The 27,452-nt window shown below is 41.6% G+C and overlaps 1 protein-coding gene across 1 annotated transcript in view; it reads right to left on the minus strand.

Annotated features, from left to right (window-relative positions):
* Window positions 1-18,680: 18,680 nt before the first annotated feature.
* RIC8B (RIC8 guanine nucleotide exchange factor B) overlaps window positions 18,681-27,452 on the minus strand; it is a 31,619-nt gene continuing 22,847 nt past the window's right edge. Inside the window, exons 9-10 of the mRNA XM_014877035.2 lie at window positions 26,529-26,648; window positions 18,681-19,756 (exon numbers count right to left, since the gene is read on the minus strand). Of these exons, the coding sequence (XP_014732521.2) occupies window positions 19,645-19,756; window positions 26,529-26,648 (232 nt within the window). The 3' untranslated portion in view covers window positions 18,681-19,644. The remainder of the gene's footprint in view (window positions 19,757-26,528; window positions 26,649-27,452) is intronic.

A 27,452-nucleotide genomic window follows, 5' to 3' on the forward strand; every position in this document is an offset into this window, starting at 1 on the left:
CAGTCCTGTAATGCAGTTAACAGTCTGCAGAAGACACAGAACACCTTTTTTGGGGGGGAAGAATTGATGGGATTGCTGTCCTTGCTTAGGGGACTTTCCAGTGCGACTCTGTTGAGCTCCATGTGAAGCAGGGAGAAGCTGGTGTCAGAGGTGTGTGTGTGTGTGTGGTCAACTTGAACTCTAGCAGTGGGAGCTGCAGCTTTGCCAGGTCCTGCCATGGGTGATTTGGAAATTCTTGCTGTGCTAGGAGGATGAGGTGTGGGAGGGAGAAAACATGGCTGTGGGCTTGAGGTTACAAGGACTTACAGAGTTTTTATCTGCCATGCAATGTACTCAGTGACTTCGCAGTTCTGCAATCCTTTTCCCTTCATTAGTCATATCCCTTTGTTGATCCCTCATTAACCTCTTGCCATCATTAGCTGCACTGTTGGTTCTGACCTCTTTTGGAGTTCAGACACTGAATAACGACAGGCTTCTCAGCTTGCTTGGCTCCAGGTCATCTCTAACAGCATGAAGTGCCTAGAATGAAAAAGAAACAAAGAGAAGACACCTTTCTAAGAAGAACAGTGGAATGGGGACAGCCTCACAAGAATGGACCATTCTTGGAAAAAATATAGTGTATCATATCCAGTGTGTATTATGGGGAGTATGATGGAGCTGGTACCCTTTCTTCATGCATAGACCCAAGAAAATTAATCAAACATGTAGAAAGGAATGTTTTGATTACTTGTTGATTATGAAATGACTATATGATAATTCTGATTATAAACTACAACCACACTCTCTAAATTCACCCTAGCATTTCTAGGCAAAGCCACCTAAATCAGTCCCATTTCTATACAGATTAATTCACACACCCAGGTCACACACCTTCCTCTTTGGGAAGGTTCCCATGCCAACTCTTCAATCCACACTGACATCTTACAGTGTTTGGAGTAATGCTATGGAAAGAGAGAATGAGTTACCTATAAATCTTAGCAGCTCAGGAGGCAGAAGGCATGCAAGGGCAAGCTAAACACATTTGATATTTGGTATTTTTCAGGTCCTGTGAGTTTGGAGGTCTGTGTCAAATTTGGAAAGGTTGTGCCTTGCACTGCTTCAGTAAAGGTCACAAACCCAGAGAGATTAAATCCCCTGGGCTAAATCTGGCTTTCCTGGCAGAACCCTTCCCATGCAGCACTGCATGTTTAACAATGGTCTAATAAACTTACATGAGGATAAGTACATTTAAACGTGGTATTCAGCAAAACTGCAAGCAGAGATGCCTTTTATTACTAAATCACCATACCGTGATAAAACATTAGACAAACCTAATGCTGAAGCACAGAGATACCCGGTAAAGGAGAGCTTATATAATCTCAGTTTCATTCGTCTTCTATTGACATGGGTTTAGACATGGAATAATGTGAGTGGCTCATGCCAATATGAAAAATGAGATCTGACCCTCCACGTCCATCTTCAAGGTGGGTGGAGGGTCATACTCTTTAGTGCCAGCAGATGGCATCCATACACTTGGGGATGCTGCTCCACACTTCCCACTGCAGCAACGCAACGTTTTCCTTTCATTGGAGGAGCCCGAGTCTCTCACATGAGAATATCTCCCAAACTGGTAAGGAACTTGGTTTTTATAAGGGTCGGAGTATTTCCTGTACATTGTCCAACCTGATAAATTAGCGGCCTGCGAGGATTAGATCTATTATATCAGAGATTGAAATTGAAGTTAGATCTCACAGAAATTAACTACTACATACAATCTGTTATTTGCAAGACACTTTGATAGAAGTCGAAAGTTTTCATGCAGGTGTTCTTTCATATCAACTTTTCTAAGCTCTTTCATTATTCTTAATTCTTTGGATTAACCAGAGCATAGGTATTATCTAGAAATCCAAAGATGTTACAAGTCAAATAATTGCATCATTTATTGAGCATTGTCATGGACAGTTTGCTTGAAGGAAAACAGCACAAAGGTGCTTTAGAAGTAATTTTTCAAGATTGAATGTGAGAAAAGATACTATTGTGTTCCTAGTTTTTCAAGATTCACAGAAAACAGTAGGAAATAGCTGAGGTTTGACTGGCCAGCTGATTGCCACTTGCAGTGCAATGAATCTCAACAAGAGGAATTAAGTATTAAAATAATTTTGACATGACAAGGACTGCTGAAAACATATTATAAAGTAAAATGATTGATAGATCTCACAGAAACCAGACAGATTCCAAAGGACAAACTGAGTATTTGAAACACTCATAAATGTAATATGAAATACATTATTTCTGCCCTCTGTATATCTTCAAAAGAACACAGTAATGAGGGAGACCTAGATTATTCCTAATCCTTTTGGGAGTGAAGATTTCACTAACTTTAGAGAGTTCCAGGTTATTCTGTATGCGTGCACAACTCACAAAGTCAAATGCCAGATATGAAAAAGAGAAAAGCTGTCTCAAACTTGCCAAAGATATGTCTTAGTAAACCCAGTATTACTGTAAAAGCCCTAAGTGGAAACCTGTGATGGAACTGAAAGTGGACAGTGCAATACTTGTGTATAGAGCTAGATGGCTGCAGTGGCACACTAAGAATGTCCAGATTTGCTAATTCATTGTGGATGTACTTTTGTTTTGTATTTTTCTTCATGTAAAACAATCTTTTCTGTCTTCATTTTCTTGACATTTTTATTATGTACAAACTCCATCTACTTTTGTCCTCTGTTTCTTCTAAATAAAGTTAATCAGCTTTAAGATTTGCATCAAGTGGCTTTGAGTAATGACAATTTTAAGCCAAGACTATTTAATTTTAAAGTAAAATGTTCAGTCTATATTTTTTCTACATAGCTGTTTCTTTAACTACAAAGAACAGAGAGAAGTTTAAAAAAATAAGGCAACTACACATATTTAGAGAAATATTCTGGCAGGCAACCTGCTTTTACCATGATTTTATAACCTTGCAGAATATTATCTCTCAGGAACTCTATTATTACCTTAGGCAGTAAATTGGCACAAAAGAAACTTAACAAAAAGATGAGCAAAGTGTTGGCGGGTGTGGGAGGGGGAATACATCTTAGCTTACACAGGCATTTCAGAAATTTTTTTGGGGGAAGGGGGTGTTCTGTATTAGTTTAAAAGATTAAAGTTTGCAATCTGCACTAGAGGAGAGTTCTTGCTAAAGTCTGTATACCAAAGCTGGCTTTGAATTGAAGAACTGTTGTAATTAGATTACTGTAAATACAATAAGAAACTCACTCCTGGTGGTCTGGGGAGGAGTGTCATAGGGCACTGGAGAATTGTGTTGGCAGGATTTGGGACAGTTTGACTGAAAGCAGAGAATACAATCTCAAAATCCTTTTAATCTTCCCCCCACCTCCCCAGTTCTTTGGGGATTTGTTTGTCATTAAGTAACAGTCAAAAGATTAAGGAAGTATAAAATGACATTGAAGCTCACAAGTACTTCTATAAAATTATCAGTGCTAGTGTAGTCTTCAGCAGGGTTTGCTTCTGCCAAGACTGTCTAGAGCCAGGCAAAATGGAAAGAAAAGAGGCAGCAGGCACAAAAGCAAACGCTGCTAACGTGGGCTGCAGTGCCCGTTGTGTGCCTGCGCCTCGCGGAGCTGTTGCTATGTGTCTGGGCTCAACAAGCTTAAACTTTGCATGGCCCATGCTAAACTAATTTGAGTCAATTTGTCTACATCATTTCAACAATCGTCCTGTGCGTTTTGAATCGTACATACAACACTGCATGATAAAGGCCCACCGAGCAGATGCCGACTGCTCATTCTGCCGTGGTCTGGCTGTTGCTAGCTCTTCACCATGGTTTCTCCATATCCTAGTGACAATGTTAGTTTTTCCATGTTGAGGTTAAGTCTGTGCCTGGCTAGTTAAGACTTTTCTTTACAGAGGACAGCTCCTATAACAACTGCCAGCTCTAAGCATGACCTTTAAAAATGAAATGAGGGAGTGTTAACTGGAGTTTTTTTTGTTTTTTTTTAATCTCCCAGGGGAGTTCAAAAGAATACAAGGAGATTTTGCAAGCAAAGTTTTAAGCCTGAACAAGAAAGAGACACCAATATCAGAAGATGTTATCATAGGAAAGCTGATCTAACCTGCTTACAATTAAATAGTTTCCATGTAATGGGTTTTGACTCACTTGTAAACATGTACTTTGTAAGACAGTTTTATTTTTGAAATTGAAATCAAACAAGAATAAAGAATTAAAGCAACTCTACTCTGTGCCTAGGTAATATAACAGGACTGATCTGTAGCCCATGCAAATCAGTGTAGCTGCAGAGGGAATTAGCTGCATGATCCCATTTTCTACCACCTAAGGATTTAGTCTTTGACAGCAACATGTTTGGAAAACACCAGTATTTGATGAGTAAAAGAACAAGAAGGAGCAGCAAAAATGGACTACATTCTCATGTGTGATAAATTCCTGCAAGAGGTATTAAAGTCCACGTGTTCTGTAGGGAGACAAAGTCTATAATTAATATTTTTATTATTCTTGGATTGATTTGATAGTTTCTCTGCAAACCTCTGCTAAAAAAAGATTACCTGGTGAGTCTTGCCAATTTGGAGCCCTGGATAACTCCAGGGATAGGGTGATTGTTTCTTTCTCTCTCTAATGAACTATTGAGGACTTTCTGCAGCACCCACTAAATATGGCAGCCACTTTCCTATAGCAAACTTTGAGAAAAATTTGTTTTGACTGCGTTTCCAAAACAATATCACTGTGCCCAAATTGTCAAAATCTTAATTGTGATTCAACTTTACTGGTTTGGGGGGAGAGGTTCCCCCTATTTTTTTTTATTTTTTTTTTTAAATCTAAGATACTTAGGGTAGTCTCTCTGAGTTAACCAAAATTTTATTCTGATGGAAAAGAAACAAGGAGATATTGTCCAAGGAGTCACTTTTTCCCTGTCACAGAAAAATGCCAGTGAAAAATCTCTCAGTGAGGTCCATGTTTTGGGAAATGTTTTAATGCAGAGGCTTTTCTTTCTTTTTTTTTTTCAGTATTTGCTCTCCAGATGATAAAACCAGAGAGGTGGAGAACATGGACAGCTCTAAAAAAGTGCTCAGTGGCTCTTTTTAAAATGCACATCCTCCAGGCATGTGCTCATCACATTCTGATTTGAATTTTAGGGCTCAAAATAAAGTTCAGTACTTTATTCAAATTCAAATGAACTGTGCTATGCTCTGACAGCCTCTAAGGATGTGGCAGGCCTGCAACACCTCAGAGAGAAGAGGGGGCAGCAGGAGCTTGCAGACTAAATACTGGCTGCCCCAGGACAAAGATATTCTAAAATCTCTCTTTTCAGGCAAGCTGAGCAGAGAAAATGTGCACATGAAGATCTAAGATGTTCCTTCCTGCAGTGCTACAGCTAATAAAGATGCAGCAGAGAGCTGCATGTTGGAAAAGCTGGGGCTGAGTTTGAGCTTCCCGCTGATGGTGGTGCTGCAGGAGCGTTACAGCATTATGGTAGCTCCTGAATTTTGGCAGGAGGATGGACACACTGGATATAGGTGCTGAGCTGCTCTACAAGATCCAAGGGAACAAGTGTCTGCCACTGTTGATAGAGTCAGTCACACAAATAACAGTGAGCTGACCGCAGAAGGATTTACCAAGAGACTTTGAAAGACAGTACCAGGAATAAATCTGAATCCAAACAATATGGATTTATAAGATAATTGCAGGAGATGGTGAGTGCCTGAAATTAAAAAAGGAGCTAGGCTCTGCAATGACTGTTTTGCACCTGAGCTCAAAGGGCCACCTCTGGCCTGAGATTGGCTCCCTTTGTAAAACCCTCTGGGAATCAGAGACAGAAATTTGCTTCCATTTTTTCAGAGGGATAACTGAAGTGAGAAATGTTAAACCCCACCCTCTCCTGGGCATAGATGCCATGACAGGTACAACTGTTCTCATGGTAGAGCTGTATCTCCCATCCTCATAAGGCCACTTTTGTTCCCATGTGTACAACGCAGTTCAGCACAGAAAGCCTCCATCCAGACCAGTGTTCTTCTAAAACAGATCCTTTTCTTTCTACATAATAATATGCTTCTCAGTAAGCACTCCATTTCAGACTACTGATATTCCTGGTGTATTAGTATTCCTGTCAGTATTAGAAAAATCATCTGAGCATCCATCTCCTCCAAGAGCTACCCAACACAATTTTTACCTTATTTATAATGCTTTTTCACCCAGCATGATTTCCCAGACAGTCAACAATCAAGAGGAAAGCAAAAGCAGGTTCACATAGGAAGAGTTAGTTATTAATTATTAATCTACAAATTATGCAACATCCATAAAGCTTGTCAAGAGAAAGGTATCTGGCCTTAGCACTGTGCTGGGAGCTGCAGGTCTTGACTTCTGTCCCTGACTTACCCCTCCTGAGGTGGGAACAGTCACAAATGTCAGGACAGAAAAGGCAAACATTTGCCAGATTTTTCTCTGAAATGGACGAGATCCCCATAGGGAGCCATGGGCCGCCCAAGCTGGTCTCAAACAGTGCTTTGTTCCAGGGGGAGCAGCCCTGTAAGAGTGCCAGGGCAGTGCTGGCCTTGCTCTCTGCTCTGGGCATCAGCCTCTTGAGCAGGTCAGGAATACAAAATACGACAGGGAGCATTGATCCCATGAGCACAGATCTCAGCAGAGAGCTCTTTCTGTATCCCAGCAAGGCTAAGCTTTATGCTGAAAGCATAAAGTGCTTTAATGACAATGTCTCAGCCAGTGAAGGTTAGGGTGCCACTCAGAGGTCACAGGAAGATGGGGACACGGGGACAGCCCTAAGCCTCCAAACCACAGCCAGCCTTACCCCAGGGCTGATGTTAAAAGTCTCCAGCAGGGAAACACTCCAAGCTGAGAGAAAGTTGTCCATCCATTGGGCATCTCAGCTGCCCACTGTGTGAAGCAGGGGCAGGAGCTTCCTAGGAGCTCCTGGTGCTGATTCTCATGGGAGAGGTGGTCTAGTGCCAAAAGAAAATGGACATCAGCCCTTGGGCTGCAGTGCTTTGGAGGTATTATAGTCACGAGAGCAGGTGGAGATGGTTCTGCCAAAAAATGAAAACATGATGAGCACCTATGAAAAGGGAATTTGTTTTCACAGGATATTGCTCTTCTAAATGATAATGTCTGTTCTGAAACTCTCACAGAATATTGCTTTTTTCATTAGAGTTGTCCCTACCTTGTAGCTTACCCCACAATGAGCAGCAGCAGTTATATAAGCAGTACCCATCTCCACAGGCACAACCATGAGGAACAGATGCTGTTCTTTGGAGTAAACTGAGTTACCAGGATCTGGTTTTATAGACCAACAATTTAACCTGCTGGTGCCATTCCCTTTTTGTCGTACAATGAGCATAAAGCCATGCAGTTTTGCACAATAAGGCTAAAGTGCTAAGATTTTTAACGCTTCTTAAGGTGCCTGGGCCTGGTCTAAATGTTATGCTGCACCTTATCTGGGGAGCAAAGCACTGCTAACTTTTCTCAGGACTTGCAGAAGAACCCTCTCTGATTGAAAATTCCCAACTAACCAAAGAATTGCTTTTGCAGTTAGTGGCAGCCAAAGCTGAGAAACAAAACAAGGCAGGAAATTCTAGGATGCTGAAAGGGAACAGAACAGTATTTTGTCCCAAAATGACCACACCCTGAGGTTTCTATTGGCCACTGCCTTGTCCTGTCCCACAGTTAAAGTCAGTTTTTAGAAAAAATGCATTTGTGAAATTTGAAATTCCTCTTGGCATCTCTTGCTCTCCATGCTAAGCATTAGCAGGGTGTGTTGTTATTCCCAAGTGCTGACCAGAGCATGCCCGGCACACTGCAGCAAATGTGTTCTCTGTGCTACATGCTGAGGACCAGCACTGGTCTTATTTTCACACACAAACCCTCATATCTGAACTGTGCAAACTCCTTCTAACAGTTCCTTTCCTTTCTTTGTTCAAGCAGACAATGGTATTTGGAAATGCATTTTAATGATGCCGAGACAAAACTGTAATTTAATTTACAAATTAATAATTCTCCCTGCCAAATCCCCTTTAGCTCTGTGTGCATATTACTTAATAGCTTATCTATATGCCTATCAAATGCTAACTGCTCTGAAAGAATACAAGTGGGCCTTTGCTTGTACAGCAGATCAGGAGAGGGAACAAGGGATATGGCTCCTCTCTTCATTCCCATCTTACAGAGAAAGGACAGACTTTGATCTCCTATGGACCTGTTTGCCAGGTTTTTAGACCACAAGACAGCAAATTAGGAGCTACTTCTGGGAAGACCTTTGTGATAAAGAATGCAACACATGAAACCCTGCTAATACAATAAATTATAAAGATACAACTTCAAGTATAATTCACCTTAAAAGTTACTCCATTCTGTTTTCTGCATGGACCTCTCCACACCATCTTTTGTAGCAGCACCAGCACTGGGGAACTTTTCTTCTCAGATGATCAACCCTCTACTCCTATAGCTGATGTAGGTGCCCAGCCTGCAGTGAGGTGAGCCTGCTCTCACCTGGTATCCAAGGCCTTTGAGTTGGCTCCTATGGATGAAGGCAGGCAGAAGGGGATGGCCGTGCTGGGCAAGCTGAATAAGCTCTCTTATTCAGAGAGAATTATATAGGAGAGGATAAAAACCCGAAGGTTATTGGGGTTTAATAGGCTGAGTAGAGAGGATGGGCAACACAGCTCAGCTGGGTGAGACCTTGTTACTGTGGGAGCTTCTTAGTGATGGGTCAGGACACCTGGCATCTTCCCTGTCTTTACAAAAATTACCTGTGGGGTTGAGGGCAGTGGAAAGTAGTAGCTGAACTGCTCTGCAGGAGACAGGGTGAAAAGGTGTCTAGGGGGGAACCAACGAACAGCACTGGGGAAATTGTGGGTACAGATAGCACTTCAACCACTGAACTGCAGGGTTTTCCTTATCCTTTCATCTCTCCAGCTTCTTTTCTGTCTCAGGCTAACTCCTGGATTCATTCAGCTTTATTTCTCAGATCTACAGAAAGCATTTTCCAAGGCTTCTGCCATTTTACTTCACAATTTTAAAAATGGCCTTCTGAATAAGTGAAACAATGAAATAATACTAGAGGATATACAGTAAGACCTACCATGTCAATTTATAAATTAATTAAAAACATTTAACTTTGAGAACAAACACCCCATCACACACACACACACCCTTCACCCTGCAAAAGACAGCATTAGAAACATTCTTGTATTTAGGTAAAAATGTGAGGCCTAAGCAGTTAAAAGGCAATCTGCTCTAAAGCCTCCCTAATCTATTTTCCTCCAATTCTTTCCACCTCTAAGAAGCTTGTGGAGTTAGTTGTCGATTAACATTCAGGAAGATTGTACTCTGTCTCCAGTTCATTGCTCTCTTGTTGGCTTATTGTTATTCAGAGCCCATTTATTGTAGATGAGCCATTCATTTTCCTCTAATTGGATGGGATTGGATTTCACTTTCATTGTTGGATGCATTGAAAACCCTGGAGGGGCTACAGGGATCAGCCCGGGCTGGGGAGATTTAACTTACCACAAAGTTTAGGTTGCAGCTGAAAGAAGCTACAATTTTTTTTTAATTTGGGGGTTTTTACATGCAAATGCCTCATGGCTAGATTTGCAAGGTCTCCCCTGTGACCCCAAACACCTTATTGCATAACATACTTTTGGTCTGTTTATATAGTTCCTCACCAAAACACTCATGACATGGGGATTGTTAGGAAGATTTCTGAGCATCAGAGACCCAGCAACGGCTTTGCACCAATGTCCCTCCTGTCAGAATCCAACTGGCTGACTCCTTCAAATGTTTGGATTAAATCCTTTCACAGTTCTGGGATCCTACACTGTAACATCCTCCCTTGAAAATCTGCTCAGAGTTCTTTGGGGTGATACAAGGGTCTGCAAGCAGAAGGTCTTTTCAGAGCTGCACGCTGCAGATACTCACACCACATTGCTCCTGCAGTTGCTCTGTCCTCAGCTAAGGGTGAGATGAGGGTGGAAGAGCCTGCCCAGCACTGATCCACAGCATTTAAAACTGGCCAGCAGGTTTAAAACTACCAGAAGGCACACAGGGAAAGGATGGGAGCACCCACCCACCCAAGGAGGCATCCATGTGCCTCCACACAGTGCTGGTATTATTAGAAGGATGAAATAATTACCAAAGGAACTGTTGAAAAAGACCCTCTGCTCCTGCACCCAAGAGTAAGCAAAATCCATTTCCTACAAATCTGTGCCCAGGTCCTGATAACACAGAAGAAGGCACCAGCTTGACCCTAAACACTTTTTCCCATTTCATAAAGGCAAAGGGTACGCTTGAACCCTTCTCTCCTCTGTCCCTGCCTCCTTTAGTTAAATTTTAGGTGACTTGACACCTCTGAGAAACCCACATACGGTGGAAGGAGACCAGCAGAGAGCAGTAGAGCCTGGAGGGAGGCAGAGGCACCCACACACCACGTGGGTTGAAAATAAGAGAACTAACACCAGTCCCAAAGGTCAGGCTCTGGCTGGGACACAGTATATTGACAACCTTAACCACTAAAACTGACAGACCCAGAAATGAGAACAACATCCAAAGGTGCCTGAAATTATAAATAAGTAGTAAAAACAAGAGGTAAAGTTTCACCTGCTGCTTGCTGAGATTTTTTTGTTTAGAAGGACTGTGGGAGACACCCTACATGAAAGGTTTTAATATGAAAACCTTCATTAGAAATAGCTGGTCCAAAGCACAGACATTTTAAGGGTCTCCAGACCCCTCATAGCACATGGAACACCAATGGCAGCAGCAGCTGCCCAGGTTCAAAAGTGAGTTGACCAACCAAAGAGCTTCAGTTGACAGCAAAGCCCACACGCACGTGAAATACTGTTTTGAGCACTTTTCAGCTCCATTAAATAAATGCAAGTTTTACATACTCTCTTCCTACAGAGATATTTGGTGGCTGTCAACCTCTGGCTCTTGGTAGTTCTTGGAGTCTCCAGGCCCCTATTAAACAGTCTGCAAACGATAATAAAACAAAGAAAATCTGTGAGCTCAACAGCCACTATCCCGGGCTTGCATCTCCCCTGGAAAATTGTGCTGATCTGCAAAGAAAAAGTTACAAAAACCCATCTGCTCTGGCTCCCACACAGCCTCCTCTCAGCCTTCCCCTGAGTGTGCTGAGCAGCATGATCATAAATAATTTCCCTGCATTTTCCAGACCTCTACAGATCCGTGGGCTCTGGGCAGGGAGCTGGCCACAGCCATGGTCTCTCCAGCACTCTATGGAGGGATCAATCTCTGTGCAGTCACACACTCCTGTGCAGGGACTGTGCAGCCCCTGCATAACTTGTTGACTTTGACCATCACACACCAGCTCTGTGCTATCTCCAGCCCCTTCAGGCTGTTTCCCAAATCATGGGTACATGGGACATCAAGTCCCTCAGGGCCACAGCTCTTACAGAACCCTGATGGACATTTTCCTGTGGAGAATGTTCTCCAACAGCAGCTCCAGCTCAGATACTGCTGAGCTACTTTACAGCTGTGCTACATGTGCCACACCAACTAGAGCACTACTCCTCATAACATGACCTCACAGTCCAGCAGAGCTCATGTGTTCCCACCTTCAGCCCAGCTGCAGGGGAACCTTTGCCCGTGGAATCACCCTAACCCACACCAGTGAACACGCTCAAGAGTTCAGGTGCTTTTCTCTTGTTTTTCTCCATTTTTTCCCAACTGTCAACTACAAAACGTCAGTGGGACTCACTCAACGAGTCACTGTCACAGGCAAGGAGGTTTGCTTCCCTAAGTCAGTCCCAGTTGTGGGTGGGGGAATCTCTTAACTCTTCTGTTCTTGGGCACAGAAACCTTTCCATATTTCCCCTTGCACATCAGCCATACCAAATTCCACTCTTCTCTGGAGAAAACCAAAGCCAAACTGGTCATCCCACAAACAGCATCACTGGAAGGTATTGATCTCTAACGGTGTAAGAGTTTTACCAAGTGAAATCTAGCAAGAATAATAAAAATTATGGTCTTTTAAAGCTCTTTCAAACAATTACAGAAGGAAATGAGAACTTTCTATGTGATTTTAATGTCCTGCTGCTTTAATAAAAATTTGACACAATTGCTCCATTTCATTTCAGGATTTTTTTTCAACTTCCTGCTTTTTGCCTTGTCTTCAGTTACTTCTTTTTTCTTCCTCCCATTTTTACAAAATTTGCAGAGGTTAAAGGGAATACATATACACATGCAAAAATTGACGAACTGAGAAAACAGATAACCCATTTGTCCCATTTGACTACCTTTTCCAGATGTTCTTGAATGGGAACAACACATCAGGAAAAAAAGGCCTTGAATGAAAAATAAGAAAAAAAAGTGATGGGAGTAAAGGATGACAGAAGTGGGAAAGTGAAAGAGAAGAGCAGACAGTTCCTCAGAGCAGGATATCCCACCCCTGACTGCATCTCCTCCCACTGCAGAAGCAGAGGTTATTTGCAGGCTCACTAGCTCTCCTGGCCTCTCCTGCTGCCAAGGGTTTATTTTCCAGGAAGCCTCTTTCCAGGCCCAGAAGAGGCAGTGGGAATGCCTGGACCCTGGTTCTCAGCAGGTGGATACAGCAGCTCTGGTGGCACTGGTGCAGCCAGGCCATGCTCTCAGGACACCTCTGGGAAACACAAGCCACACTTACAGAGGCATTTTGCCTTAGGCTGGGAAAAACTGTCCTCATCTTCCATAATTGTCCAAGAAATGACAATGAACAAATGGCTCCCTGCCACTTGTTATTTTGTTAAGAGTTTGCCTCCATGCAAACCAGCTGCTTCATGACCTGGGGAATGAAAACTGCCTGATTCTTGCAGGTTTGCACCCAATATTGCCATTTCCTCACTACATAAATTCCAGCTACCCATGTCTGCACCCCTTCCGGCCCTGCTGTTGCTCTCTCCTTGCCTCAGGAGCAGCCCCAAGCCATGAGTCTCAGTGGCCGAGCACACACCATGGGACAGCCCAGCGCGGCTCCCCAGGGAAGGACATCCACCATCACCCCTCTGCCCTCATGTCCCACTCTTACTGCTTTGATATGAATAATTCCAGCTCCCCTTTTCCCTCCCTGGCACAAAGCTGCCCACTCCCCCAAAGGCAGCGGCGAGTAAAAGTTGTTGCATCTCCATTAAACTGTACGCGCTCCGCCCGCCGGCCGCAGTGCACTTCAGATAATTCTTTGATGCAATATATTTTCCAGGATAGGCTTTTGTTTTCTTTCTTGGCCGCTCACCCTCTTTCTGTGGTCAGTTTTGCTCATTTCTCTTGTAAGCTGTCTAGAGGCAGAGAAAAGGCTTTCAGTTTTAAGCAGTTTCCTTTTCAGTTCCCCTTTATTGAATTCCAACCTCCATTTTTTTTTTTTTAAGCATAGGGACATCATTTATCTTGGACTTTAAGTTGCAGGGGCCTTCAAGGGGCTTCTTTTTTTCTTTCCCAGCTGCATTTGTTGACACACAGTCAATCTGTTTTTTCCTTCGTTCCCCCTCTTCCCCCCAGCAGGCCATAAAGTATCGACAGCTGTGCCCTTTATTAGCATAGCCATTTTAAGCACAACAAGGGGGAAGAGACTAAATATATTACAGCCATTACCTCTGTCAAAAAGTGACAATTTTAAAACATTTTAGCTTTTCACTGGGAAAGCCGGCAGCACAAAAGAAAGTGCTATAATTTTATTGTAAATGCTTTTTAAATATGGGTCACTTGGCCATAATCAATAGAAAGGATGGAAAAGTTCAAAGCTTGAGAACAGTTCAGGCAGATCGCAGAATTTTTTTTCTAAAAAAAGGCTTGTCTTTAAAATATGCTAATTGGGGCAAAAATACAACAGTGAGAAGCATGCAAAGTAAGATCTTGTTCCTGGCGGTTTTGTTTTCTTTACAGCTCTGTTCATGCTTTTCCCATCTACTTATAAGTGTGTTTTACAACTTGGATGGGAATTATTCCTCCCCAACAGGGTGTTATGAACATTTAGGGACTGAAAAAACAGGAGGGAACCCAGACAGTCACTAGTCTCTTCTCAAAAAGGAAAAAAAAACAAACAAAAAAACATTAAAACTACTGGTTTTTTCAAACGCCTTTGGAAGTGGGATGTGCCACAGCACTGTGATTTACCAGGCAAGCTCACTTCTTGAGCATAAAATAATCCTGAAGCCTGAGAATCCTGGTAGTTTAGGTTCAGGTTTGAATTCTTGGCAGAATTCTTGTATTTTAAGCTTCTAGAATGAAGAATTGGGCTTTTTGGCTAGGCAAGGACTAACACCCACAGTCAGCATCTGTAACAAGCTCTAAAATGTAAAAGAGGGCTAATGGATGTCCTGAAGCCTGACAATCTTGGCTGCTTTTCTTTTAATTTGTAATGGGTTTATCAGGCCAAAGAGGAAGGGGCAATCTCAGCAGGGCTTATTTTGAATGGCTTCACCTCCCTCTCCATTTGCAACATCTGGAGTGAACTCAGAAGTCTTTTCCGTTATCTGTCTCTCTCCAGTTACAGTTTTTGCTGGAAGTTTCACTTTGTTTTTCAAATTTCAGAATGTATGTAAAACTTGGCTTATACCAAGGCAAGTTGTTAAACAGGCTCCCAAAAGCAAAGCTGCTTTAAAGAACCTGTTTAAGCAGGAAGCCCATGAAATCCTGCACACAGCATTATATAGTACCTGCCAAGGGGTGTGATGCAGCTTTTGTCTTGTGGTGGCTCCTGGGGGCCTGCATCCCACTGCACTGATCAATCTCCAAATTTGCAGGAGAGAGCAAGCAAGCATCCTGCTGTGGGAAGAGTGTGGTCCATGGCAAAGGGGAAACTGGAAGGAATTCTCACCACCCATCTTTTGGCAACCAATTTAGCAGTTAAATGTAACCAGCTGGTCTCCCCAGGCTCCCTCTGTAGACGAGGGAGGGAAAGCAAAGCTCCTGCAGAGGGTCATTCAGTGCACCCAAATTAGCCTTACTCTGAATTGTCCTCTCTCTCATCCGTGACTGGAAAAGGAGTTAGAAGAGACTACCCGGGTAATTTAGCCAGCTAAGATGGGTGGTCTGAATAATTCCTTCCCCAGCATCCTCTAAAAGCCTGCCTAGGTACCCCACAGAGATTGGCATGCTGTCGGAGGGATCGATTCCCAGGCACGTCAGCAGCTCAGTGATCTGTGCTCTCGCCTGCCCTGCAGAAAGCCGGGATGCTCGAGGAACTTACCTGGTCCTGTTGGACCCTGTAGCTCCCAGCCAGGACAGAGCTGAGGTGACCCACGTGCTGCCAGACGATGCTGTAGGCCTGCTTGTGGCAATGGTCAGGTTTTGGGTTTTTTTGGGGGGGGGGGGGTTGGGCTCCTTTCCCTACCTTACAGACTGCATTTGCTGTCCTCAAGACTGGCCAGAGGCCACTGTGGTGGGAGTAGCTGCAGGTCAGCCTGGGCCTCGGAGTTGTCTCATGGCAGAGTTGAAAGTGGCTCCAATGCTGCACAGAGAGGAGACTGGGCTGCTCCTACCTCCCTCCCAAGAATTAGTTGGGTGCCTTCCTGTGGGACCCCCTCCTCCTCCTCACTCACACAGGGCAGGGAAGAGGGGCTTGCTCTCAAGGAGGACAGCAAGGCAAGGGGCACCTCCCAGCTGAGGGACTCACAAACACCCACGGCCTTCCCGAGGCCTCCAACCGAGGGCAATAACTCAAGGCAGGCACAGCCTTCTACGGGCGAGCAACAGGGAAAAGCAGTCGATCAACAGGACTCACCTGCATTGCTGAGGTGAGAGGAGGAGCCCTGAAAAACACTCGGCTTTACTACAGTCACCACCTTTCCCCTCCCCTCACACCCCCGAGGCCTCCCTGAGGCAGCAGGGGAAGGCGGGATGGGCTCCCGGCCCAGCTCACCCACCACAGCTCGGCAAGCACCTCCAGCCCACCCTCCCAGGCTCTTCCTCCACTGCTGAGGGAGCTGCTTTCCAGGCACACCTGCAAAAGCCAAAAGGACATCAACTTTGCCCAAAATTCCTGGTCTAAATATCATCACCAGAGTGACATGTATCTTTTGCATAGAGAACAAGAAATGTTCTGTGACACTGTCCATAAGGGCCAGACCCATGTAAGTAGCTGTTAATGCAAGAAGGATGATCATTTGTAGCATTAAATAGTGTTGGGGTTTTTTTTCTGTCTAAAAGTGAGCCACATCTTTGCACTCCTACTAAATCACTGCTTTTCCATGCTTGACCAGAAAAGAATCTGACCTGGGCAGCTGTTTAACTTGCTACTCAAAGACCAGCAAAGTCTGGCTCTCCACTGTTTGAACAGTGGAAGAGTCTTTTTACAGCCAGCCTTATTAAAGCACAGGATTTTATTAGCTGTTTTGTGGTAATAAGTTGAAGTACAATGTTGTGGAATGCTCCTTCAGGAGATTTGGGATCTTGTGTACTTTGGGGTTTACTTTCCTCTTTCTGACTAGGGTGCTTGGCAACCCACCAATGCTACAGCTTTATTGTAATGTTCTCTTCCTTAAAGCCACCTATGACAACTGATTTTTCACCCAGGTATGGGAAATTTGCCATTTGAAGAACTGTATGAAGAAAAAGATGCTATTGTGTAGTTGTTCTATTTTTTTAAAAAGCCTTTGCAGATTTTTAGGTACTTGGAAAAACTCAAGATATAGGGTAAAAAAATCTACTTTGGCCACACACACATACGGCAATGTTGTACATTCAAAACATCAAAGCTAATGTGGTTTTCCGCTTTGGCAAATTTCTTTAAAATTATGGTAATTTTCTCACAACATTTTTAACAGATTGTAAATGACCCTTTTTCCTGAAAACCACTTTTGGAGCACATGAATTTTCAATTAGCATTTGGGAATACCTGCCAGGAAGTTTTCACGAACATTTAAACAAATATATCTGTATCATTTTACAAAAGAACAAAGTATTTTGACAAATTTCAGCAATTTCCCATCATCTTTTGTTTCATAACTCTAATGGGAAACAAAGAGAAGCAAAGCTTCCAAATAATTGATGAGCTTTTTGAGAACTGTGCTGCTTTGGACTGTTGATGCCAAAGTAAAGACTGAAACACAAGATCTTGGGTTTGGGACTGACTGTGGAAGACTTTTTGGGAGTGAAAGGTACATGTCCCCAAAACCCACTGGGTAACACCTTTATTGTCACCACTAAAAAACCTACTGACTTTTTGCTCAGAAGGGAGCAAAATGAGACATTTCCCTTAGAGACCCTTCCCCATACTGCCTGGTTTGCCAGTTTAAGCAAGACTCAGCTGCCCAAGCCTCTAGTTTTGGAGGTTCAACTTTGAAAATAAATTCAGGAGCAAAAATTCACAGTACAAAAAAATTCCAGGGAGCTCCTTTTTTTAACCTCATTTTTCTCCAGACTCCCATCCTAGAGAAATCCTACCATGTGCTCAGTTACTCTTAAAACACCAGCCAGCACAAAAGGAAACAGAGGCACTGCTGATTTGAAGGACCTTTGTTTTAAGATATTCCCAGATCTCCAGCCAGTGCAGCTAAGGTAGGACCTATGTTATATTGCAAAAATAAGCCTTTTCACAAACTATCCCCTTGGAACAAGAGCTGCTCTGGGGCACTGCACTAATGCAAGTTGTTAATTTATCTACCTTAACCTGTACTACAGGCAACCCAGCTGTGACAGCCACTCTTGAACTGGAGGATCCAGGCAGAACCTCCTATGCTTGGTCTTCACTTTTTTCTTTTTAATTGAAGCAGCATCTCATGTCTGTAGAACCCTCTACAAGCATCTGTTTTCCAAGATAAACTAAACAGAACTATTTATTGCAAATGTTGCTGCCCTGTGGTGAATGACAGGGGGCAGAGCACAAGAGCCTCGTGCTATACTGCTTGTAACAAGGTCCCTAGAGCCATTATTGTTTTATTAATCTCTTTAGCCCGCTAATTGTAGGAGCATATTCTAGAGCTTGTAAAGCAACAATTGAGATTTTGCTCTTTTTCATGCTCTTTACTTAGTGCTCTGCAGCAAGAAGCCCCTATAGAAGCTCATGACTGAAACAAGTCCTTCCCCAGCCCCAGCTGACACCAAGACCATTCCTCATTAACAGGCCTAGGGAAGTTTTGCTCCTCAGGGAGGGATCACAAATTCTTTGCACCTGTAGGGCACACAAAAATCGCCTGTGCTGGTCTCAGAGTAGTCAGTGCATGATGCTAAACCCGGAATTACATTTTTGAGACCCAGCTTAGATGCAGCCAAGCACATTTCTTGCTCTTGGACAACAAGTCCTTTCCACTTTTGGAGTCACATAGAAGAGGTATGACATTACATATTACATATGTACCAGGAAAGACATTGCTGTGGCTGGGCAGTGTTTTGGAAATACAAACTGAACCACTGAGAGGACAGCAGTGCATTATTTTTTTCTTTTCAGTTCTTTTTGAAGACTAAGATCATCTGTAGAAACTCCTCACATGAACAACCACAGCACAATTTCATACCAAATCCCCCTTTACAGGGTCTTTGAACACCAACTTCCTTAGTTCAGAGAACTACTGTCAAGTCATAGGAAACAAACTGGTGAATCATCACCAGCCTCTGAAACGTCCCCAGTGAATGGCATGTTTAAGCTTCTGCACAAAATATGAAATTAGAAACTAGACCATGGATTATTCTTCATGTAATTCATGCTGGGAGAAACACACAGAAAGAAACCAAGCAGGCAAGGAGGCAACAACAGCAGTGCAGCACGCCTAAAACTTTAATCTTTGCTTTTAAAAAGTACAGAATTGAAAGTGACACTTTCTTCTCCTTCCACCCCTCCCGTTCTCTATCCCATTGCTTCCTAAGTTCTAAGAGGAAATATTTCTTTGTTGATTAGTTTGACTTCACTTCAATTGAGGCATAGCAGTTAATCTCCAAAAGTAGGCCCAATTCAGTGAAACACAGACACATGCACTCCAGTCCCCTCCCATTCATGGCAACATTTAAGTGCAATACTTGAACACCATTTTCAATAGGGATGTTTTTACTTAAGCAAAGAGGGGAGGAGAGAGTATATTTGTGTGGTCTTAACCAGGGAGGGAGGGAAGACATACAAGGTACATCATCTTGTTCCCAATTTAAAGGCAGTTTTAGAAGCAGTCTGTCACTGACACATTGTTAAAATCTTAAGGAGCAGCTTAACTGGAGACGTTTGTAGCAGTAAGAAACCCCAGGGCACTTTAAAAACGGGAGCTTTGAAATCACGGCTCAATGCTAGCTAAAGCAGCCTCACAAGGTCAGACTTCTAAGTCTAAACACCCTCTGTTCCTAATGCCATTAAGTAAACACGCTTCATTAATACAATTATATAAAGAGGAAGACTGGCAAGACAATACAAAAGATTATCAAGAATGTGAAAACCTACAGAGTTCAGAAAACAAGATTCTGGAAAATGAAAGTGGACTTTATTTTACACTGTAGGCTTTCACTTTTTCTCCATTTGAAATACATTTAATTTTAAATTAATAAAGATCATAAACTAATAAATTGATATGTTCTCTAAACAGACATAATAAAAATTCAGACATTACAGCACAGGACTCATCATTTAAATATGCCAATATAGAACAGTTAAAGTGATGCTGGCTAATGCGAGGATAAAAGATGTGGCTCTAAGGAGAAGTGCGGATTAGAGGAGAATTGAGAGTGAAGCAGGTGATGCCTTAGTCTGAATCTGAGCTCTCTTGCTTGCTGGTATGGTACTGGCTGACTGCTTCCTCCAATGGAGCCATTGTCCCATCAGGCCGAACTCCCATTGGCTTTATGAGCTCATCTCTGTGAGAGATTGAAAAAAAAGAATCCATATTAGCATGTGCACACATATCAATTCCCATGTGTATAATACACTCACATACAATATATGCTTCAGTACATAATGAGCCTCTAAAAGGAAGTTATTCCTGCTAAAGCCCTCTGTTCTGAAGAAAAAGGCACAAAAAAACTTCCCAAATAGGTGGGAGGGGAAGAGCAGGACAGATAAAGACTTCATTCATGTAGGCCAAAACTACTTAGCCAATTAAAGACACCATGAAAAGTCAGTGCCTAATAGGCTCAAGACAAGGAGCAGGTTCACTGTTTTGGATACACAAACTAGCTTTTCTTCTGAGAGTTCTCTGACAGCCAGTTCTTCCCAAAATTTCACCTGCCATTCTGGCTAATATATGCCCTAGCAATTAAAACAATGATTTGATACATATTCATCTTGTTGAAGGAAATAAATCAGTCACGAGAACAGACTCTGCCTACACCACTACTAGGGGTGTGTTAAGGACTTGCTGACTCACTTAAAAAAAAGCTGACTGATTCTAATACTATTGCTTTTGTTTGTGGCAGTTTAATTATAGGATTTACAGCCATTTTAATCTCTTCAAAGCTCCAAAGACCGCTCAGCAGTTAATCCAATTATATCTACTCCACAAGCTATAGCCTCATCTAAGAGATGATTAATTATTGATTAAGCCAATCAAAAAGTATTAGCAAAGATTTATTTAATCCTTACTTTTTATCATCTCATTTATATGTGGATTATGGCAAGAGCTGTAAGGGCAAAGATAACATTTTGATTTTATGTGGAAAAAAAAAGGGAAAACATCTCTAAATATTCAGGAGTCACCTTAAATAAAGGAAGAGAGGTTTGATGTTAATTTACCCGTTGGTCGAAAGGCAGCCCAGTAAAACTGTCAACTTAACATACATCTACCACCCTCCCAAGCCACAGACAATAAAACTGCATCACTCAGTGGGGAAGCAAAGGCATCTCACCAGCTCTCTGCCTGGTCTGCACTACTACCTTGGCTGAAAAAAGAGACAATTCCTTGTACACAGCTGGCAGTCAATCCAACCTTGATGCACCCACAGGAACAGCAAGAAAGGTAACATCTGAGTCACAGGACATGCATATGCCAGACACTGTACAGTCAAGATGCAGTTAAATCAGGTCTCAAAAAGAGACCAGTAAGATAAATGCAGCTGTTTGTGCAGATGTTACAATCAGATCCTACAGTGATAAACTCATAAATGCCAAATGAGAAACAACAACTGTGGCTTGGCTGACCAGGTCTGGTGTTAAGTGTGAGGGCAGGGAAGGAGGTTTGCAAGACCAGACCAAGAGCACAGGCCAGGCTCTCCCTCAGTGTGTGTGGAAGAATAGGAACCATCTTTAAACAGACTGGAGAGAGCCTGCCATTACTTCAGGACTGCCAGTGAGGCCTCTCCCTTCTGGCAATGCAATCCAGTGTGCAGATTCTGCCCAAGTGACAGCACTCAGAGAATCTCTTGGAGACATGTGAAAAAGACACCTCTAAGCCCTTGAAATCAGATGCAATCAGGGCTCAAAACACCAAGACTGCAAACCTGATGTCCAAAGAGGACAAGAACCCTGCCTGCTGTAGGGGTCCTCCAAAGACAAAGCTGGAGTGCTTTGGAGTTGTGTCTAATAGCAAAGATTTTTTTTCCCACAGAGAAACAAAATCCTTTATATCTGAGGTATTTTTGGTTTTCAAACTTTAAACATTATACAAAATAAGTATCCTCTAAAATGCAAAAATGTAGCCACAAAGAACAAAATCAACACTGCTTGCCCTTTAAACTGAAAGGATCCTAGATTTTTGTTTTGAAAATCCCAAAGTGTACTCTTAAATTGCAATATTTAATACTGCAGCCAGAAGTCAAGGAATTTATTATTTATTTTATAAATAATATATATATTATTATATAAATATTATATATTATATAAATATTTAAATATATATTTTATATATATATTATATAATAGCTAATAAAGGATAAGGAATTTGTTCATGAAAAAGGAGAGAAACACAGGAAAACAAAGTCCCCTTTATGTGGGAACCTCCCTCTCCTCCCAACAATTCTTAGGTCTTTAAATATTGTCAAGGAGTCCTATCTCATCATTTGTCAATTATAAAGGCAAAGCTTTCTTTGAGGTTTCTCTTTTCCAGCCTCACTTTCACATCCCTCTTTAGCTTTAGGCTTTAACGATGGGAGCCACATTGAACGGAATAACAAGGATGCTTATCAAGCACCTTTCTGTTCCTGAGCTTCTTGCTCTGCAAGTCCCTGAGCAGGACAGAAGAGGGCTGGTAGGGGGCTGCTGTTCTCTGCATTAGGAGGCTGAATTCCACACATCCTTCCTCAGGCAAGTGCTACCCACTAAAATGGAACTGTGTGAAGACAGAAATACAGCAAGCCACCAAAGAAGGAGAAGTAAGGATCAGCCTATTTTGTTTCTAACCACGATCTAGACCTTCACTGTGCTTTGACACCCTGCACTACCTGAGGATGTGCTCACTGTCTACGGGGAGAGACAAGGTGGGAAAGAAAGTGCCAGGAACTGACAGGCAGAGCCTCAGAAAACAGGTCACTATCCAGAAACTGAATGTTTATAGCACATCCATAGGGCAGAACATCACTGGCCTCAGCCCACTAGATGGAGTGGGAATTCTTCCATATCCATGAAGTTCTATACAAGCACACAGTGGGTGTATTTATACATGTTTGGAAATCCCTAGGTGACCTTCCACATACTCAGATGCACCTTGTAACACTCATTTTTCTAACGCAAACAAAGCATTCATTCAAGTGTACTTAGAAACACACCATAATTAAACAGTTGGTAAAATGCATTCTCTTCTTCCACTTTCAGATCTCCTAAGAGTCCCTTCAAATATATCCATGCAAGTTCTGCCTTCCTGCTTGCAATTTAGCTTGATAACGACTCAAAAATCATTGCCTTGTTTTGAAGGGTGACTCTCTCCTGCCTGATGTCTGTGCAGCACTGCCACACAGAATTAATGATGGTGTCTGTAATCAAACAGCCATCATGTAAACACCAGCCTGCCCCTTTGATAAAACAGCGTCTTGGGGACCTATTCACCTCCTTATAATTGAGTGCCACATAATAGTTCCGATCCTTTCAGGGAACATTATTTTGTTCTGTGATTAGAAAGAGGAAGAAAAAAACAAACTCGATGTAGCATTGCCTTCTTCATTGATCCTATGATTAATTCTGTGTTTTTAATGAGTAGGGTACCTTATTTAGACAGGTTCTCTTACTCTTTTTGTTGACTTCTGTTCAATGTACAACAAAACCCAAGCTGTGATAATTGGAGACCATTTTATCAGCAAAAGGATTCTTGCTATTAATACAAGGTTGGCTTGGAAAAAGCATCCTGACATTCTAAATTAGTCAATTAATATACAATTCTACCCACCATTTATAATAGAAAAAATGTTAGCATTTTTTCCAGACATTTTAATTAACACAGAGTATCTCCAATAATCTATTATATAGACAGAATATCACACAACACTGAATTAAGGTGGCTAACTGGAAGTTTTGCAAAAAAAAAAAAAAAAAAAGGAAGGCTGAATTAAATCCTTGCAGATCTGGGGAGTTTTTTGAAGCTCAAAGATGTGCATCATGTGCAGACGACACTGATTTACAGTCACCAAACAGTTCCCAAAGAACCAACAGACACTTAATGCAGACAAAACCCACAGAGTTACATCAGGGCCAAGTTCAGGCATCTAGAATCAGCCTAAGTAGTATATACATCTCCCAAAAACTGCAGTAATCAAGATTTCTCATGTTCATTTATACTTACAATTTGTATATATTTAATGATTTTTAAAAAGTAATCTCACTCAGCCAAATTTGATCAAAATACTAATTTCTATAAAAGCTTTTGTAGAACAGGCTCAAACACCAACAATGTAAAAGAATAGAAAAGCTTGGGAAGTATGACCTGAAATGACCAAAAGCATCAATCAGTTTTACATGACCTCAAAAACTTTCAATTTTTCAGTGCCAATGCTGAAAATAAAGAGAAACCTGAAAAGCAAAAATCCACTGGCATATTATGGAACTAAGAAAAGTATGTCCCTTTGTACTTATAGCTTCAATAAACCTTTACAAAGGATACAGTGCAAATTCAGCAGCTGTTAATGAAGGCTATAATTTCCCAATGAAGTAGTACTGCCTGGCAAATTTGTCTTCCGAGTTCTGATACCTCAGCCAGTCAAAGCCAAAACTGGAACACCACAGTGTCAAACTGGCCTGATTATCCTCATCAGTCAGAGAGGGAAGTTGACAAGTTTGTCATTCCTTCAACTTTTTTTCTTCTCATACTTTCCTCCAATAAAAGTGTGGCAGCTCTTCTAAGCTTAGCTTCCACTGCTAGGACAATACCAGTGAACTAAGCAAACCTGTTTTGCTGTACATCACATAAATTTACTCTAAGCTCCTGTTCAGGTTACACTGAGTTATATAAACTTGCTCAAAGATGAAAAGTTGTTTGTTCCTGCTCAACTTCCTTCTATAAGCAAAGCACTGCATCAAACTGAACCTGTTCATGGCACATTTCCCCTTCTACGATGACAATAGAGAGCAGCAGAAATAGGAAACCTGCCACAAGCACTCTGCCTCAAAGGAAGACTCAAACCCCAGATCAACCAAAAACTCCAACCAAGCAACTTCTGCTTTGCATCCATAAGGTGCAAACCAAGGGTAAGAAGTGCATTCTATGTAGATTTAAGTCTGCAAACTCCCAGCACTGAAGGGCTCAAGCTGGAGGCAGCACAAGTGCTCTATTTCAAAACCATGGAGGAACTCCCACTACTATCAGCAAGGTACTAACCCTTTGTATGCAAGCCTGGCAACTTCCATGTTGTTTAACATCGGCAGGGCCCATAATTGCACTCAATTACATTTATAAAAAACATCCCATAGCCTCCCCATTCCAAGTCTTAACTTTTTTTTTCCTTCCTGCCAGCATTTCCCTCCTCCCCAGTTTTTAGTAAAACAAAGTGTGGGAAGAACAGCAAAATGATTTTATTAATGTTATCACAGCACCTAAAGGGGTCACACCAACAACACTGTTCCACAGAAACTACAATACTAAACAAACAAACAAAAACCCTACCACAAAGAGTGCCAGCCCTGAAGCAGTGTAAGTGCTATAGAAGAAACTGCAGGTGGATGTAAGGGGCACAGAAAGCCCAAGGTGACAGCAATGCTGCTGGCCAAGAGGATAAGTGGTGACACAGGGCAGCAGCTGCTCAGTTATTGTCAGCCTGTGGCAGGCACTGCAGCAGGTGCCTCCGACCCTCCAAACTGAAAGAGCTCTTGTGCCACAGTAACCATTGGGAGTTTTTGTGTAACTGCTGCAGGGACAGCAACTGACTTGTCTTCAATCTCAGCTTATCTGCAGCCTGAATCTTTCTTTCAAAGAACATTTTAGACCATTTAGTCATTTTATTGTGGTACCCTTGAATCTCAGCATCTTAATTCTCTGGCTTAATGTAGCAATGATTGCATTTTACAGAGTAGTTCAATTAAGATTACGTGTGCATTGCATTTCCTTCTCTTTCCTAAGAAGACTATAACATACTACACTTGCTTTCCACGCAAATAATGTGAAAAAATACCCAATTACTTCATTGACAGTCTCAGCTCAGTTATTCTAAGTTCCTTCCCTGCTTTCAATCTTGCCTGTAATTCAGTTTTTGACAGCTAATGTAAAATCCATATTCTCCTGTATCTTCTGCCATATTCCTATCTTTAACAGATGGAAGAAATACTAGTTTTGCTGAATTTCTCTTGATAGACCTTGTTAATCGACTATCATAAGCACATTTCTAGCTGCTGAGTTTTTTCCATGTTTGAAGAATGGATGCAGTTATATATATACCTCCTACAGCTCAGTTCAATGGCAAAATAGTATTACAGAAGTGTTTCTCAAGGGTGTAACTTTGCTTTTCAATTAAAAAAAAAAACTACAAGCAATCACTCCAATATTTAGAAGTATGGGAAAATAAAAACCAGTAAATTCTAGGCATATTGAGCCAAAGAGAAAAAAAGCTAGAGGCAACAATACAGGGCTATGTTCTTCTGTACACAGAAAGTTATGAACTGAAGACCAACTCTTTGTATTAATACTGTAACTCCATCAATACTGTCACACGAAGTACCCATTTCTTTCACGGCATTGCCTTCGTCACATAAAACAAATTACAAAGGCTGATTCGTAATCCAGTTCACACTTAACCCAATAAATCCACAGTAAGTCTTAACTGTAAATTTCCTTTTAATTGCTCCATTATATAATTTATTGTTTCTGACAACAACTATTTTCACACTGTATTTGTTTTTCATATAAGCAGCAGACATAAATAGTTTCAATGAGATGTTGCTCATTAACTTGGGGAAAATAAGTATGCTTGCCTTGGGCCTCGATTGCGTCCCATACTTTAAAAGAAGAAATTCTCTTCATTACCATCAGCCTATCTATTCAGGAGGCAGGTCCTCTGACCACCAGATCGTCCCAGTTCTGTCCAATCCTCTTCAAGAGGTTTCCTCTGAAGTCCTGCAACATATCACTCTTTTCTTTGAAGTGCTAAACACTTTTCTCTGCACTTAAAGTGGTCTTAATCCTACAAAGCAGTTGATTCTAGGAGTATTTTGAAGCACTAGACCTTAGTAAAGAGCCAGGATACAATCTGCCTCTCAAAAGCAGCTATAATACAATACCTGGAAAGTTTATCAAACATGTTGACAAGCTTCATAGCTTCATATTCTTTTTGTTCTTCTGTCATTTCATCCATTGGATTGGGCATTGGTTCTTCTAAGTGACCAGTGATAAGGTTAATGCTGGAGGTGAAAAAACAACACAGTTTACGTTTCAGCAAGAATAGGTACATTTTCTATCTTCTTAATAGCAGGAAACAGGAAGAACTCACAGAAACCATCAAGACTAAAACTGCACATGAAAGGTTTTATTTTGTTATAAATAGACAAGGTTCGTATTTAAACTGTATTTTCTCATTAATCATGACTGCATCTTTGTGTTGAGATTCACTGTATCAATGTCTTGTCTGTGCTCAAAAATGCACAGGCTAGTAGTTCTTGTTGTTGGAACCCAGAGAGGAACCGTTTGAAACCAGGGGAATGATGATGGTAACAACGACAATGTCATTAGTACTAATGACATAAATAGGGAACTGAATGACAGATACGTGTGTGAAACTAATTCTGTACAGGCTTAATTTTAAAAAATATAGACAGGTTCCAGTTAATTTTCCATTAAATTAGTTAACCACTGCCATTCCATGATGATGATTTTTTGCTCAAGCCAGATTAAATTACTTTACTTTGAGCCTTTACAAAGCCAGCTTTATTTTCACTGTTAATACAAGTAAACTGTGATACAGAAATGGTAATAAAAGCAGAGAAGTAGTTTTAAAGAAAACTTTCAGGGCACATTATCCTTTCAAACATTTTCATCACAAACATTTAACAGCAATACAGAAAATCAGATGCATAAACCAACTGACAGTTATCTTGAATGTTTTTTCTAAGTGCTAGCTTTTAACTAAATGGATATTATGGTTTTACTTATATGCATATAAATTGAATGTCAGGCTTCTGAAAGAAGAGCAGAGAAAACAGCAAGAA

This window comes from Sturnus vulgaris, chromosome 5 (genome assembly GCF_052056855.1).
Source record: "Sturnus vulgaris isolate bStuVul1 chromosome 5, bStuVul1.hap1, whole genome shotgun sequence".
In the NCBI taxonomy this organism is placed as follows: Eukaryota; Metazoa; Chordata; class Aves; order Passeriformes; family Sturnidae; genus Sturnus; species Sturnus vulgaris.